General features: G+C 36.3%; 2 protein-coding genes across 2 annotated transcripts in view; one reads left to right on the forward strand and one right to left on the reverse strand.

Moving 5' to 3' along the window:
- Positions 1 to 201: 201 nt before the first annotated feature.
- Positions 202 to 600, reverse strand: LOC148945865 (uncharacterized). The gene has a single exon (XM_089097535.1). The coding sequence runs from the start codon at positions 598 to 600 to the stop codon at positions 202 to 204; it is 399 nt and encodes a 132-aa protein (XP_088953661.1).
- Positions 601 to 4,364: 3,764 nt separating this feature from the next.
- LOC148945866 (surfeit locus protein 6 homolog) overlaps positions 4,365 to 17,513 on the forward strand; it is a 28,442-nt gene continuing 15,293 nt past the window's right edge. Inside the window, exon 1 of the mRNA XM_089097828.1 lies at positions 4,365 to 4,464. The gene's annotated coding sequence lies outside the window, so the exon portion shown is untranslated. The remainder of the gene's footprint in view (positions 4,465 to 17,513) is intronic.

Raw genomic sequence — 17,513 nt, forward strand, 5'->3', positions numbered from 1 at the left:
GTGCTACGGTTTTTTTTTATCTTTTTTCATGCCTTCCGTCCGACAGGCTCTTACTAGTTCGCTATGTTGGTTAAAAAATGAACAGCAAAAAGCAGACAGAATTGCCTAAAAACTATTAAGAAATTACAAAAAGCATAATATTAAAGAAGACCTTTAGACTTAAACTTAAGTCTCATGCCGGGTGCTACTCGGCGTAGAAAGTTACGTCTGCCTCCTCCATCCACTTTGGTTCATTGCAAGGGTTTGCGCTTCACTTGGTCTGACATTTGACATCGCTAGAAACTTGGATAAGCTGTCGGACCACCGTTTTTTTGGTCGGCTGCGAGGTCGCTTCCAACCGGCTTTGATAGGGTCAAAGTCGAAGATCGTCTTTGCGGGTAAGTGCGGGTGCATTCGAAGTAGATGTCCGAACCACCGTAAGGTACGCTCGGTTGCTTGGGTAGAAAAACCGGACTGTTTGGTGAGATGCAGCAGCTTTTCGTTGCTCACGAAGTCGACCCACCGTAGACCTTTTATCCTTCTCAGACTGTTCGACTGGAATCTATCGATGGCCATTAGGGTTACGACTGATAATTGCCAAGTGTCAGCTCCATAAAGCATCACAGAACCAACGAGGGTGTTGAAAATTCGAAGTTTGCTTGAATGACTGATATTCGGTTATCGCCAAAGGTGACGGTTCAACCTACCCATGGCAGAAGACGCCTTGGATAGCCATGCTTGTAGCTCGGGGAGAAGGGAGCCATCTGAAGAAATCGTGTTTCCCAGGTAGGTAAACTTTTGGAGAACTTCTATGCTAGTTGTTGCTGCCAGACTGACTGATGATTCAGTGATTTTTGTTTATTTTCTGGGATAAAGAAGTGATATGAACACGGTTGCTATCCTTAAAATGCCAAGGACATCGAAATGAAAATAGTTTTGACGCCCTGGATTCACCTAGGTATATTCATTACTGAAAATTGCAGTTTTCAAAGATGTTTCCTTCTGTTGTTTAAAAATTATGAAGGTTTTAGGACAATATCAAATGTTAGAAGCTGCATAAATAACTGAAAGAACTTTAGGGCAAGATACCACCCCCAAATTCTGCAAGAAGGTGTTTTTCAACCGGATATTCGTGTTCTTGGCCAAGCTATTGGATATTCAAAAGTTGTCAAATCTTAGATATATTTTCAGTGTTATAGAAAAACAGGTCGTACCAAAATCTTTGACCATTGGGTTTAGGTACCGGACAATTGTCAATTTTTATTGAAATGACAATTTAGTAAAATCCTCTAAAAATAAAACATGTGTAACTTCTTCGTTTAAGCAACAGAACGGCTTTTTATTACAGTTTCTATTACATTTTATACATGTTTTGAAGTTCAAGAGTAATTTTAAATACGTTAAATGTGAGATCCCTTTTTATAAATATCTTGAATTACTTAACTTGACGCTCTTGCTCAGCAGGGGCACCAGTGCAGAGGGAACTAGTTGAAAGCGCCGTCAGTCTTCTCCAGGTGGCTCTATCCAGAGCTAGGGCCTGGGCCTTATTGGCGTTGATACTTCTGCTGAGGAGGCATTGGTTTATTACATGACCCACCTGGAGAGTGGGCTCCCTCGAGGATGCCACCAGCCATTTTCCAATGGATTGAAATACGAGATGATTCTTTCAGGGGTATATAGCGAGAGGCAGATTATGTGGCCGCACTGCCTCAAGGAATAGACTTCTGCTTGGGTAGAGAGGTCTTCCAGCTTTAAGGCTGTCAGGATCTCAGTGTTTCCGGTCTTGTGAAGCCTTCAAAAAGATGCAGGTGTCTAGTTGGAATGGTGTCGAGTTTTCGTAGTTGCATCTGAGTTATTGGCTCCGTCTCAAAAGAGTATGGTATGATACTTGAGACTGTGTTTTTGTAATTTCAAGCTTTGGTTTGGCGAATAATTTTAGTTTGAGGAAGTCGTCCAAACACAGAGTTTGCTTTGGTTGATCTGGCTGAGATTCATGCGTCAAGTGTGCCATTTGAGGATTTGACTATCCGAGATATGTGAATTGTATTACCACATTGACAGTTTGGCTGTTAATCTCAGAAGTTAAGGGTGGTTAGACGGACTTGTCTATTGACACTATCTTTGTTTTCTTTCAGTTTTTCTGCTACCCAGCTCTAGAGACAGTGGAGAAGAGTGTCTCAAGTGCAGGCTTAAGTAGATCAAGAATGGCTGTATCGTCCATGAAATTGTACATCAGAGAGATTCCTCTAGGCGTAACTAATGCAAAAAGGTTGGGCACGTTGTGTCTCATTCAGGATATGGTCGATTAAGCTGTTAAATAGCTCAGGTGCAGCGGCGCATCTTTGTCGTACATAGTTGTTTATAGGGACAGAAGAAGAAAGCTTCCCTTTGACCAGGACGGGACTTTCTGTGTTTACGAATTTCTTTGAGGAGGCTGACTCTCTTTGCATGTAGCCGAACAGATTTTAGGATTAGTCCCAGGGATCGTCTGTCCGCATTATCAAAGGCAGAAAAATTCAATGAAAGATATATGTTTTTTCGTTGAATTCCAGCGTCTTCTCAACGATCTGCCTGACCGCGTGTATCTGCTTGGTTTTCGATCTTCCTCGTATAAATCTGGCTTTTTGGAGTGGCGCAAAGCATGCAATAAATTTATTGCACGTTTTAGCAACAGCATTCTAGGAATAGACATTAGGGTAATACCACGGTAGTTGCTTTCCCTCTTGCTGCCCTTGTGCCTGAACACTGACATAATAATTTCTTTCTTCCAATCTGACGGTTTAACTTCAGTGTGCTAAATCATGTTGAATACTAACTGTAGTCACAGCATCATTGCAGAGCCCTTTGTTTTAAGTAGCTCTGATTTGATGCCGCCTGGTGCATCTGTTTTTTTGTTTTTTAGTTTATTTACGGTAGATTTAACTTTATCAAGGGAAAAATATGTGCCAACAAAGGCAGTCTATGTGTATCTCCCATAGGGCAAACATTATGCCTAATTTTATTAATATTATATTTCCACAATATGTAAAGGTTTCCGAGCTTACATAAATTAGTTGCCGCAAATATTTGTGCCCAGAGCAACAGAAAGTCACTTCTATTGACGAAAAAACAAATATTTGCAAATGATCCATATTTTCGCTGATTTTGATATGCCATTTTTGCTGTGGAAGGTGGATTTTGAAATGGCTAGAACTTGATCTTAAGACATCATATTGACGCTAATTTGTTTCTAGGCATTTTCTCTTTCACTATCTGTTCATATTTCTTTCCAGTTCAGAACACAGATATGAAAACAACAGTTCAATAATTCTATCTTTTCTACTTAAAAAATTTAATTATCTTAATCACTACTTTCATGAGGAAAAAAGCCTTAAAAATTCAACATCACCCGAGCCATCAAACTGCACACAAGATACATGATGAGTTTTGTACCTGTATATAGTTTTATCTTGCATCAACAATTGTGACTTAAGTGTGACTTGGGCGTAAGTTCTATTTTTTTATTTTTTTTAATCAACAATTCTGTTTCTGCGGCCTTTAGAAAATTTGTTAAAAATTCCTATCTTCATTTGTCTTTTCTAGCTGAAATTGACCCTGTGGCGTTATAATGAGAAGCTAATCAGGGTCCATAAGAAAATAAATGCTTCAGAACCTACCCCGTATATGCTGGCATTGAGTTTTTATCGGTCTTGCCATTAATTGACCAACTGTACATAACACGGGAAATGAAGGGCTAAACAATTGTTAGTTTGTCATATGACTCTTTACTTTTCATTGACAACTTTTTTTGAAGTTTTTCTTTGATTTACAAAATACTGTTTCTTGAAAAGAACAAATAAGACTAGCAAACATTAAACAAGAACTTAAAGTAAAGTTATTCGGCCTGATTAGGACATTAAAATAAGTTTTCTCCCTTTAAGGGCTGGGCAAATGTAGCTGATTTCTAAATCAGCGCCGATTTGAAAAGAAATCGGCGTCGATTTGAGCTTGAAAAGTTTTCTAGTTTTCGGCACCGATTTACAAAATCAGCGCCGATTTTCATCACGATCATCAAAAAAAAAATAGGGATACAAATAAATAATCAGCCAGAAATGTCTGTGGTGAAAGACCCCGATACTGAGCTGAGAACTAAGCTGAGATTAATCATGTAACTATTAATAAAATCCAGTTGAATATTTGTGTCCATAAATTTTTGTTTTGAAAATCTCGTATAATAAATTTTTCTTTCAACAAATTTTTCTTACCTCTATCGTTTGTCCACTGATGCTGAAATCAGTTCCCGAAATCAGCCACGTGTGCCCAGCCCTTTAACGCTAAATTAAAACAGAGCTGATCGAGAGAATGCGCTATCTTCAATCTTATTTATAGTTTCTTGAGCAATATTCAAATATTCAGACACGATGTTTGTAGGCCTATTCTTCAAATAGAGTATAGGAAGTCTACCGAAAGTAGCTTCGTACATTATATGCTCAGCAAGGACCATAGGTTAAAAGATAATTTTTTTTGAACTAAGGTGTAACAGAGTTTTAAGAAATGAGAATTCTTTTCCAAGTAATGACAATGAATTTACAAATGATTTTTTGAAATAGGTCTAAGCTATGGTGATTGTCAGGCTAAGAGATAAACTGTTGAAGATTCTGAAACCATAATAGATAAATAAAAGCCATACCAATATATTCATTATTCTATACTCTTTCCACGAATCATGGTTGCTTTTGGGACAATAAACCCCCCCTTGCAATGATTCAGGCTACTTGATTTATGACAGACATTCACCATATGGCTAATATGGGAGTAAAGTTCATTTGTGATTTAAATGGATGTTATATTTAGCTTGAGGATGCAATTCTAGGCATATAGGCTATTTGCACATTGGGGGGTGGAGGTATATAGGCTATACTGTGAATATATAGGTCCTAAGAAATTCATGAATTTCTTAGAAAAACAAGGAAAGAAGTGAAGATTAAGGCTCTCCCCCTGTTTTCTTAATATGTTTCCTTATGTCCAGGGGCATCCCAAGACTCATTTCATTGGGGGGTAATCTTGTAAATTTTACTGCTACCTGATTTATACCAAATTTTCTGCAGACATCAAGAATTTTGCTAAATTTTGGGCAATTTTGCAAATTTTCTGCCAAAATTTTTGCTGAAGGCAAAAATTTTACAGAATGCAGGGTGGCACGCCCCCCCCCCACCCCCCCCTCAGGACACCCCTGCTTGTGTCCAGCTAGACACCTAGGTAAATATCTACCAAATTATATTATTGACTTATGCATAAAGTGAATATACCACTCAATGCCTTTTTTTATGCTGATTACAAATATAATAATCATTTCTATCAGAAATGAATTTCAGCCCCCCTATATTTGCCAATTCAGGGTATATATTTCTACATTCGGGGGGGGGGAGTGGGGGCAAATTTTATTCTGATGTAAATGGGAGGTAAGTTTAAACTTTACCCCCCCCCCCCCCCTAATGTAGAAATATATACCCTGAATTGGTGTACGGTGAGTAAAATGTGATATATTTAAAATACGAAAATTAAAATTCCTTTTTTCTAAAGATAATTCCGACAGAAATTAAACGTCCCCAAATTGAGTTCAAATACCGTTCCCAAGAGTCTAAATTCTTAATCACCAAAAAGGAAAACTGCCTTTTAGTTCCAGCCAAAATTCGGTGCTAATTACGGAAGATGGTTTTGAATTTCGCCGAGAATAGTGGTAATAAAAAAACTACTAAATACAACGTTTCGCAGGAACTCTAAGTTATCAGAGAGTGTGAACATTGAAATCATCAAAATATTTAAAACAAAATTATTGGATAAATAGTCCACATAATGTAGTGAGTTTGCAAACATAATTACAAAGTAGCAGCCCCCTCCACAGGACTTGGGCCAATTGTGAAAAAAGCTAGTAATGCGCAGGAGTTTTATTTGTGTGTGCTATAGTGAGAAAAACTGTTTTTTGTTTCAATTCTGGATTGTCTCTATTGCCATCAACATCATCTTTGAGAGCCAAGTTATCCTTGCCTTTGTCATTGTTATTTGAAGTGAACCACTGCTGTACACCTAAATATGTAAGTCATAATAAAACTATTGCTCTTCTACTTGTGTTTATTTTATATGTCTGTATCTAGTCGCAGGACAGGTAATTAGTTTGTATGTCTCCAAGGTACATTCCCAGGGATCTGATTTCTACATAACATTAGAGGTAATTGGCGAGAAGATAACTCGAGGAAGCGAGGTCACTCTCCCAGACTGATAGTTGGAGGATTTCTAACCTACCACAATTCTGCATTTTATTTTCTTGCTTTCAGCAAGTGGCGCAATTGGTATACTGCTTTAAATCATAATATTACATATGGCACAGTCCTTAGAGCTATAAGTGGCACTATTGGAGAACTTATAAGGTGTAAGTTCACAGCCTTAAAGCATAATATTACATTTGATGCTGTCAATATGCTGTCTGCTGAATTAAATGCCATAATCATGGCATTAGAACACCTTAAGCAAAACCAATCTTTGATTGAAAATTCGAATAATATTATCATTTATTCCGACTTGTTGCTGGCCTCAGCTCCTCAATATAAGTTGGACATTGACACTTATCATTGTCTCAGTATTATTGATAATCTTGCTTCAAGTGGCATTAGCACTTATTTCCAGTACATTCCTAGCCACTCTGGCATAAGTGGTAATCATCAGGTTGATGAAATAGCAAAAAATGCTATAAATATTGACCAGCCAAGTGGGAGACCAATCCCAATTAGAGATATTTACCGATGGAGGCTATCAGATATTAATTTTAATAAGATTAATCCTATCCTTTACCCCTTTCCCAATAAGTATCTTTCTAAAATTTATCATAAAATTCGTTCTGGAACAAATGGACTAAATTTCCTTGCATTCTCATATAACCTTTCTAATTCAAGTGGTTCAATTCCCCTGTCCCCTCTTTGCAGGCATTGTAATATGAATAATGAAACAATTGACCATTGCCTATTTGAATGTAATATGCTGACGTCTGCACAACATACCTTGCTTTCTAAACTGTTAAAATACTTCAAACACCACAAAATCCCACTATCAGCCAAGAGCCTAGCCAACTATACCTGCACACAGAGTATAGAAATCGACATCTATCATCTTATATTTGAACTCCTAGAGTCGAAAGATCTGCTGAAAGATATCTGAATATATCTAATAAATATGAGGCAATCAAGCCAGTAGCTCTGTAGCCCACAGAGTGAAGCAAAAGGAAAAGGGCTAAATAGTGTTACTGAAAAGCCCGCCTGCTGTTAAATAGAAGAAGAAAGGCTATAAACTTTGTTATTTAAATTTAATTATTGGAAAGATACAGACATATAAAGAAAAAAAGTGATTAGGCCTCTAACCGCTAAGCTATTACAGGAAAACCCTTTAAAATATCTCATAGGAGATAATAGCCTCCCTCAAAATAGGTTAAGTAAAATAATAAATTTATTTTGAGTTAATTCAAATGCAAAAAAAAATGTCAGAAGAATTAAGAGATTTATTAATGGCGCAAAAGTTGGTTGCAAAAAATATAGAAATAGCAAAATCAATTCTGCAGTACAATGGACAATCAGATATCAACGAATTTAATATCCAATTGGCCCAGTTCGTAGAATTAACAAAAACAGAGCTAGAAACGTTAGTCGACATGCTTCTATTAAGATTAAAAGGCCAGGCCTTAACCTTTCTAAAGAAAATTGAAAATACTATAGGTGATGACGCCAGCTTGCCAATAAATACAGTTGACAAATTGTTAACAGCATTTAAAGATAGATTCATCGAAACCAGTTCCACAAATAAATTAAAACACTGAATGGTGTGCTTTGACAACTCACAAAACATAAGAGAATATCTTGATAATATACGTATTTCAGTATAGGCAAATTACGGAAAAAGTTCAGAAGAACTGTATGAAAAATTCATGCTAAATACCTTTATGCAAGGGCTACCCCCAAAACTATATAGAATGGTAGTATCCAAAAATATTCAGACTTTGGATCTTGCAGTTCAGGAGGTAGAGCGATTGATTTAAGTTGATATAATTGTGGCTAATCACAGTACAGCAAAAATAAATAGCCTAGGCGATTCAAACGCGAGCCTAACCTTCAAGGGGGATCAGGCGTCTCCCAATTTCTTTTCAAGGGATAACTCCCCAGTGCCACAAAGTAATAAAACGCAAGAGCCCGCTAGGCAGAAAACAGTACGTTTTCAGCCTGTCAAACAATTTAGTTATGGAAATAACCCTACAATAATAAGATGCTATATTTGTAATCGACCTGGGCACATCGCGAGGGAGTGCTGTTATGTCCCCAATCGCACACCAAGAATTGCTGTCAGTAGTATGCAAAATTATGGCAACCATTTGTTCGGAAGAACAAATTTTAGTGCCAGTGGTGCACTAGGCTACAGCCAGGGAAGATTGCAGCAATCAATACCTTACAACGTGTACCAACCAAATTTCTACAATCCTACCTCCAATAGACAAATTAATTACCGATTTGAAAACCCAAATACTCGCCAAACCCAATATAATCCGAGAATGGAATATAGAAATCATAAAAATTTGCCGACGGGAAATGAAAATTTTTCAAGCCGACGGCAAATAGTTAATTGGCCGACGGGAAATGAAAATTTTGCAATCAACGGCATTGGCAGTTAGCGCCAGCAAGCGGCACTGACGCAAGACATCCAAGTTACCGTAATAATACATGGCAAAGGCAGACAGATGTAAATCAATTAGATATGCCTACAGAATCTCATATGTCTGAATATCTATTGCAGGTAAAGACGCATGAAATGAACCCTCAGGGGAATATTTCAGGCCCCCCAGAAACATAAATTGGACCCAGAGGGTACCTAAAATGTTGTATAGGTCCAAACCGATAGTAGTACCATCTTGTAGTGATAGTATTAACAAGTTACCTATATTTAATGATTTTTATGTAGCAAACATTTACTTTAAGGCTTTAATTGATAGTGGTGCCACGGCTAAAATCACAAGCTCATGCGTATTTAATAAGTCGCCTCCGCATATTAGGCAACAAAGAAATTTTAATAATCCCAAATTAACAAGCGTGACAGGGCATAAATTGGATGCAAGAGGTTCAATTCGCCTTGACGTAAAAAAGGGATAATAGAATTTTTCCGACAAATTTTATAATGTGCGATAACTTTCCGTATGAAGCCATTATCGGCGGAAATTTTTTAAGGTCTAATAGAGTATTATTAGACGTAGCGACGAAAGGCTTGTCTACCCGGCTAAGGTAGGGGAAGGAATTTCTACCTTAAGAAATTGTAACAGAGGTTACGAAGACAACGTAACAGTAAATATAATTTCTGGCGGTATAATGTCACAATCTTTTGAACCTCATGTCTCGCAAGGAGGACATGGCATAACCAGAAATTTGTTCAATTATTCTGAGAGACATAGCAGAGATGAAGTAAATTTAAATAATAAGTGTATTGAATCTGCAAAAATAAAAATAAGAGATATGCGACAGTACAGGTCAAACGAAATCAACAAAATAGCAGAATTATGCAAAAACATTGTAAAACCCAACGTGACGCCGCAAGATGCCACAATTGCGCAGCATAGCGCCAGTATGAATCTAATAGACAATGAAAATAAAGAGAACTATTACGGATTCGCGATAAGGAAAACAAAAGTCCCTCCCAAAGCGATGCAAAAAATTCAAATATCACAGATGATTGAACCAGTGGATAGCAAATCCGAAATATGGCTCGCGATCCCGTCAAATGAAATTCCCGAAAATCTGCTATGCGAAGAACAGATCATATCTTACGACAAAGGAGAAGGTTTTATTTGGGTAACTAATAACCACGAAAATAATACAATTACAATAAAAAAGGGGACATGTTTAGTTCAAATCCAAGTTTTATCAGAGAATGATTTAAATACATGGGAAAATTCTAAAAGAAACCTAGTTAACGGTAGTAAAACCTCTAATAACAAATATCCTCTAACTAAATCGCAATTTTTAAACAAATTTAAAATGAATCATATTACAGACTTATAAATTAAGAAAAAATTTATGAGATTTTTCATATATATTGTAGTATGTATTTTCCGAATCTGAATATGAAAGCGAGTTTATACCTTTTTATTAACATTAATTTTTCACGACTGGTAATCCCGTAGCAAGAGAGGCGTATTATGTACTATATATGCACAAAGAGTGGTTAAAAAATAAAATCCATGAATTAGAAAAAAATGAAACTATACGCCCAAGTATAAGTCCGTATAGCGCACCAGTGATCTTGGTACCAAAAAAGAATGGCGACCTTAGACATGTAGTAGATTATAGAGCCCTTAACAAACAAGTAGTTAGTGATAAATATCCTTTACCGAGAATAGATGAAATTCTTGACTCTATTTCAAGCAAAAATAAAATTTTTACTTCTTTGGATCTTACCCAAGGTTATCAACAAATGCAACTAGCCGAAAAAATTATATAAAAAACTGTGTTTTCAACGACTGAGTTCAGTTTTAATACACATTTGAGAGTAGCCTTATGACTTAAAACAAGTCCACGAGCTCTATGTTCATCATAGTAACATCTATTAAGGGGATTGAACAATAGACTTCGTTTTGTTGATGATATTACATGCACGGGAAATAACGCTGAACAACACTTAACAACATTACCTAAGGTGCTCAAGAAATTCAGAGAAGGCAACGTCTAATGCAGGCTTGAAAAAGTAAATTTGCTTCAACCAAAAATTAATTTTCTAGGAGTAATGATAACGAAAGAAGAAATATCCTCAGACCCTGACAAAATAAAATAGGTTGAAAACCTCAAGCCATCTAGAACTATGAAAGAATTAAGAGAAATTTTAGGCCTCACTGGCTACTTTAGAAAATTCGTGCGCAATTATGCCCAAATTGCGAAACCCCTCACAGAGTTAACTAAAGGGAACTCCCAAAATGTTACCTGATCCCAGGAAGCTCAAATTTCCCTTGACTGTCTAAAAAAGGCACTGACTTCTGAACCAATATTATCACTCCCTGATTTTGAAAACGGACAATTTGTGGTCACAACCGATGCTAGTTCAAAGGGCATTGGCGCTATCCTTTCGCAAATAATCCCGGTAGAAAACCTTAATCCTCTAGAGAGAACTCCTAAACAAAAGAAAATAGAAAAAGTTATATGCTATTAGAGTAGAACTTTAACAAAAGGCGAAAGTAGTTATTCCGCCACAAACTTAGAATTATTATCTATAATCCACCACTTAGACAAATTTAGACACTATTTAATTGGTAGAAAATTTATACTACGATCAGACCATATAAGCTTGCAGTAGCTGCGCACATTTAAAAACCCCCCGGGAATTCTAGCTAGATGGATTATAAAAATCCAAGACCTAGATTGCGAATTTGAATATTTAAAAGGTAAACAAAATGCAGCTTATGACTTATTGAGTAGATACCCAGAAAATATGCTGTCGGATGCTGAGGAAAAAGAAGTTAACGTTATCAGTTCTAAGAGCAAACATAAATGTAATAAAAACAAATTAAAAGACACAGTAAATTAAAATAATGATAACCATTGTAACTTGTGTTTATAAAATATAAAAAGAAAGCAAAAAAAAGACGAAATTTGTGTAGCACTTATTGATTATTTTTTGAATTACGATGTGTGATCGGATAAATTCAAAACTCTCAGAAAAGGGATAGTTAAGTTTTACTATGATCTTGATGAAGAAATACTATGTAAAATCGTGAATGCCGAGGCAAATAGAAACCAAATTTCAATAATACCTGTATTACCACAAAACCTAATAACACCTGCATTCGAATATTTTCATTCAGACATAGGTGGACATTTAGGAGGAACGAAAACCTTCCATAAATTAAAACAAAATATTTTTACGTGCCGTCGGGAATAACAAAACTTAAAGAATTTTTAAGTACATGCGAAGCGTGTAACTTAAGAAAAAACCCCCCAGCTTATCCTAATCTTCCAATGGCAAGAGTCCCGGTAGCGAGATTCCCCTTCGATATTGTCTCATTTGACTTATATGGAATCAGTGGACGCTTATCTGTTTCCAACAGAGGCCACACTTGTATTCTTTCAGATATAGACCATTTTTCCGGATCTACTTTTGCAAAAGCATTAAAAAATAAAGGCGCTTACGCCACAAGTAAAGCTTTAGCGAAATTATTTTTAAAATTTGGCATTCCAAATAAGGTTTTAAGTGACAACGGATGCAATTTTGTTTCAAAAGTATCAACAGACTTAATGAGTTTTCTTAATATAAACAAGTTGGTGACATCCCCGTATCACCCACAAGCTAATGGTAAAATAGAAAGTAGGCATAAAATATTTTAGAATGTATTAAGCATTTACACAAAAGACAGAAAGAACGACTGGGATCAATTCTTGCCTTATTTAACTAACATAATCAATACTACTTATTCAGAAACAACTAAAGACAATCCATTTTATTTACTTTTTGGTCATGATTTTAGAATCCCGTATGATGAAATTATTGAATCTTCGCAGTATTACAATAACTCGGAGGATTACAAACAAGAATTCATAAATAGGACGAGGAAAACTTATAAGATTGTTAGGCAAGAGTTGGAAAAATGTAAAATAAACCAAGAGCTAAGAAACCAACCCAAAGTCAAGGGGAGCATAGATTTCAAAATAGGAGATTGTGTCTACCTAAAGAACGAGGCAAAGACGGAAGGCAAAAAACTTTCCAACAAATATTCTGGACCGTACAGAATAGTCAAAAAGTACGATAACGATTTTACTTTTAAAATGGTGAACCCCGATAGTGGAAGAACATACAAAGCGCATGTTAGCCGGATAAAAGAGCCAAATTTCCAGAGAGATGGGTATCACGTCCCTCCTCTACTGATTCGGCAGATGCAGAAAATGAGCCCCCTAAATCAAGATTGGCAGAGCTAAAACCCTTTAATTTCAAGCAAGACTATTTCGAGGATGAGAGCTATGAGGAAAACTTTGAAGAATTTTTAACTATGAAAAATCTATTTATCCCCAAGAAAAAATCCCTAATACCAGTAAGAATAAAAACGCCAACATATCCAAAAAGTTCATCATCGGAGAGCGCAGGAGAATTAGATTATACGATATCTCCGAAAAACCAAATTCTCCCTGATAGAATTTCGACCCCTTGTCCCCCCAAAATATTTCCAGACGACATGGTTTCCCCTGCAATACCAATAGAAAGGCCTCTGTCATTGCAGGAAGTATTGAACAGAGCTGTAGAAACCCCGGGTATTACTGTAAAGAAAACTCCTCCCAAGGACTCAACTAAAACAAATCTGTGAGAAGCTATGGATTTAATCAATTTCCCAATACAAACGAGAGAAAGTACATTTCCTAAAAATCAAACTCCCCAGAGTGACCAGCAATGACAATATCATGATATAACTGTGCCCTAGATCAAGCCTAATCAATGCACTTTATTGAAAGGAATAATACCGCAAACGGTGCTCCATCCCCCTGAAGACATTGCATTTAGACAGTGGAGGAAACCCGTAAAAACTCTTGATTCCTCTCAAAGCTGTCAAGAATTTTTTAAATTTCCCGAATTGAATACACAAAGCGAGGACTTAGAGAATAAACCTTCTTCTTCCAGAGGAGTAGAAATTTACAAAGGAAGGGGAGGTGATACCTCAAAAATGCGAGGTGTAACTTCTAAAACTTATAATACAGAATCATCGGAAACCAGTTCCGAAGAGTCTGACGGCGAATCAGACCATATAGTAGTTAAAGAAATAGGGAAATCAAAACCGACTTCAGCAGCCGCACACGCAAAAGAAACAAAGACTACAAGCCTTATTTGAATTATTCAATACGGAAATACAAAAATTAAAACCAAGTACCACGAAGATTTTCGAAGTATTCTTTCGAAGAACTAAATACTGTATGTCTACAGGCCTGATTCTCATTATCGGAGAGCTCACCTCCAACCTTTTCGGTTTGGCAACAGAGGAAAACCTAAACAGCCTGAGGGACAAGGTAAAAAAGTTGAATACTTCCACGAAAGTAACATTATATGTTCAGGAGATACAAGCCAGTGTAGCAAATTACCAGAGAGATAAAATTGAGATGATATCTAAGAGAATCTCAAAAACTATAAACGTAATGAATTATTTAAGAAACGAAGTGGACCGCGTGGTGATAGACGCGAGCCTTACCAGGGTATCACTCGATACAATTACCATGTCACTACTAAATCTGGCGACTGATGCTAGTAAGTTCGAGTTTGCATTATTTGCCCTGATCGGAGGAACTTTGTCTTACGACCTAGTAGATCCTTCTAACCTAAAAAGTATGTTAGACGAAATAAAAACGCACCTAACGTTTGGTTTACATTTACCGGTAGAGCCAGAAGTATCAAATTTATTTCTTTACTATACCAAATTAAAAGTCCACATCACGGAAATAAATGAACACTTATTTGCAGTAGTAACAATTCCATTGATAAACCAACAATCCGTTTACGACTTGTACAAAATTTCGACCTTCCCCGCTAACATAAAGAAGACAAATTCATTCATGACTATCACACCTGAAGCAGAGTATTTGCTTGTTGATCAAGATAGACGAAAATACGCTTTAGCCAATCCACAAGACTTAAAAGAGTGCGTACTATTCAAAAACTTAGTATGCCAACTTACGTTACATATTTATAATGTCAAATCTAGATCCTGTATGTTATATATATTTTTGAAAGACACATAACAGGAAGAAATACCAAATTCATGTGAGGCTGTCATAGGAAGTACTAATCGATAGATATTCATACACCTTAGAAATGATATTTGGTTATATTCTTTACCAAGTGGAACTGTTGGAACTTTTTCTTTTTACAATAATACGGAAAAAATAGACCCAAGTTACAACACAGAATTACTGTTACAAGATGTGGGTACGATAACCATAAAACAAGGATGTCGACTTGTAACTAAAGAGTCAACTGTTCGAACGCCGTTAATTACCACGAGCACAAATATAATAAGTCCCAAAATAACCAACTTCAAGGCATTTAACCTGTCGTACACTATTCCCAATATAGAAAACGAGGAAATGAAAACCTCGATATGGTCCAAAATAAAAAAGAATAAAGGGACAATAAGGCTTACAAAAATAAGAGAAGCATTAGATTCCCAGATCCCCCTATTTATAAATGAAGACCAGAGATTAACGTATGTAGATAGATACTGATTATTCTCAACCAATTTTCAGAGGTGCTCGTAACTGGGTTCAGGTTCCTCATTTGTAACTTTCCTGGGCAGAAAAACCTTAGTGACTTTTAACTACGAAGAAATCCTAAGACCTAGAAAATAAGAACCAAGAGAGAAACACGGGGGAAACAGCCAAAATGCAGAAGTTAAACCCGGAACCCCATGAGAACGTCTAAGCCAAGAAATAGGGATGACATTAGAAAACGATTGGGTATAGATGTCTCCACTCGTCCTTGCTATGTCTTGTTCCCTCATTGTAAGGTTGTTAACGTAAAACCTTGTGGTTATGACGCTGAAACATGCGTTTCTTAAACAGCACGGATGTCCGTGAACAATGCAGGCATGAAATATGTAGTAAAATTAGACCTAAAACTTAATAATGTAGCGTAATTTATATTTAAATGGTTATTTTAAATCTAATAGGCTATAGAATTAAATGAGTGCTGAGAAAGATTAAGTTAGATTGTGTGTGATAAAGTATACCGAGGAAAATAATAAGGGACATTACTTAAAGTTAAGAGAAGTAATCTCTTATATAAGAGAAATAACAAGGCCAGTTTGTTAAAAATAATATATGCATATTAACATTGTCATATGCTTGATATTACCTTGTAGTACAACGTTAACCATTTATTGTAACCAATCGTATTGTTTATTTTATATTATGATCATTTGTTTTAAAGAACGTTTGATTCTGCCTCGTTGTTTTTATTACAGGAACTGGATCGACATATTGGAAATCGATTATTGCAATGCGTAGTCCAGTGCAGATACAATCGAGTAGCATCTATTTTCATCATACCTCAACCAACGAAGAGTACTCACCATACACTCCAGGCAATTTTCATCACAGCTTCGTTTAAGAAAACTACAGCTACTTTAGTTCGCTTTGTGTTCGACTATAAACCATATTATTCACTATGCAATCCCGTCTTTGAATCCTGTCATCCAGTACGTTATTAAGATATATTGTGACATAACTCCTAAGAACCCCCTCGACCAAGAAAAGATAGAATCATAAAAATTTAACTCATAGCATTCTTTACGGACCCATGCACCATTTGGCTGTATAGTCATGATATTTGATAATCCCAACAATTATTTATATGACGCAGATTCACGCGTCGAATCCCTTTTGACCATCTCTCGGAATCCATCCTATCCCCTCTGTGTGGAAATTTCATATCTCTGTTATCCCATAAATGTTACGAGATAATTTCTGAGAAATGGACCTGGAAACCAACCATTGAATTACAGAAACCAAAATTAATCCCAGTGACTAACCCCTCAATGATAATATACCCCTCCCACAAGTTAAAGACAATATATTGAAGGATTCACTAAAGTTTTATGTCGACCTGTTCCAAAACCAAACTTCAATTCCCCCGTGATTAACCTAGGAATCACCGCAAAGGTTAATAGATACAAGCCATGAACTAACAATTTTATAAGAGAACTGTGATCCCTAAATGCACGAATGAACATATTTATACGTGAAATTCATTCTCTATGTGCCTTAAAATATCCCAAAAATGATATGCTGAGAAGAAAATGAACGCACTCCCTGTGTTCGACCCCTTAATGATAAGGCACCTTATGAACTATCAAAAAGCAGTTGAGAATGAACTCTGATAGCATATTCCCACACCTGTAATTGGAAGCATCATTTCCTAGTTGGCAAAGAACCAAATCGCGTAAGATAAAAGAATGTCTGCTCGCACTGTCCCATGAATAAACTATGTCTTAGGCGATATAAAAAATTTTGCCAAGAAGAGAAGACCGAAGGCACATAGTTCACAACGGGAGTATTGAATTTAACAAAGAAACACGAAGGTGATGGAAAGTACTTGACTATACAGATGCTACTTCTTAATAACTTTGGTAACTCAAAAATTCTAATATCCTATCATTAATGTTGCGTAGCAAACATCCCCAGTGAAAGTGTGCTAATGTTACCAGTGAACGGGGTAAACCCAATATAGTGTGTTTTAAATCGTTCTTGTATATAGTGTTAGATGTTCAGATAGAGTTAGGTTTAGCGTTGTCATACTATTCATTTAATGTACCGTAGATAGGAAGTAGTGTGCCCTATAGGCAGCAAAATCAAAAATCAAAATGTAAAAGGTGAATCCTAAAAAAAAATCTTATGTAAAGGTAGAGCAACCCCAACCTTATTGGAAATGTAAAAGTCATCAGTGTTAGATGTAGAAAAAAAAATCTTTAGTATAGTAGCTAGGCTAGAACCATGAATAATCTTAGT

Source organism: Artemia sp. Qi Xiang Cuo, chromosome 12, assembly GCF_049724085.1.
Source record: "Artemia sp. Qi Xiang Cuo chromosome 12, ASM4972408v1, whole genome shotgun sequence".
In the NCBI taxonomy this organism is placed as follows: Eukaryota; Metazoa; Arthropoda; class Branchiopoda; order Anostraca; family Artemiidae; genus Artemia; species Artemia sp. Qi Xiang Cuo.

Coding starts and splice junctions, on each gene's coding strand:
- LOC148945865 (XM_089097535.1), bottom strand. CDS start 600: ATGCTTTATGGAGCTGACACTTGGCAATTATCAGTCGTAACCCTAATG.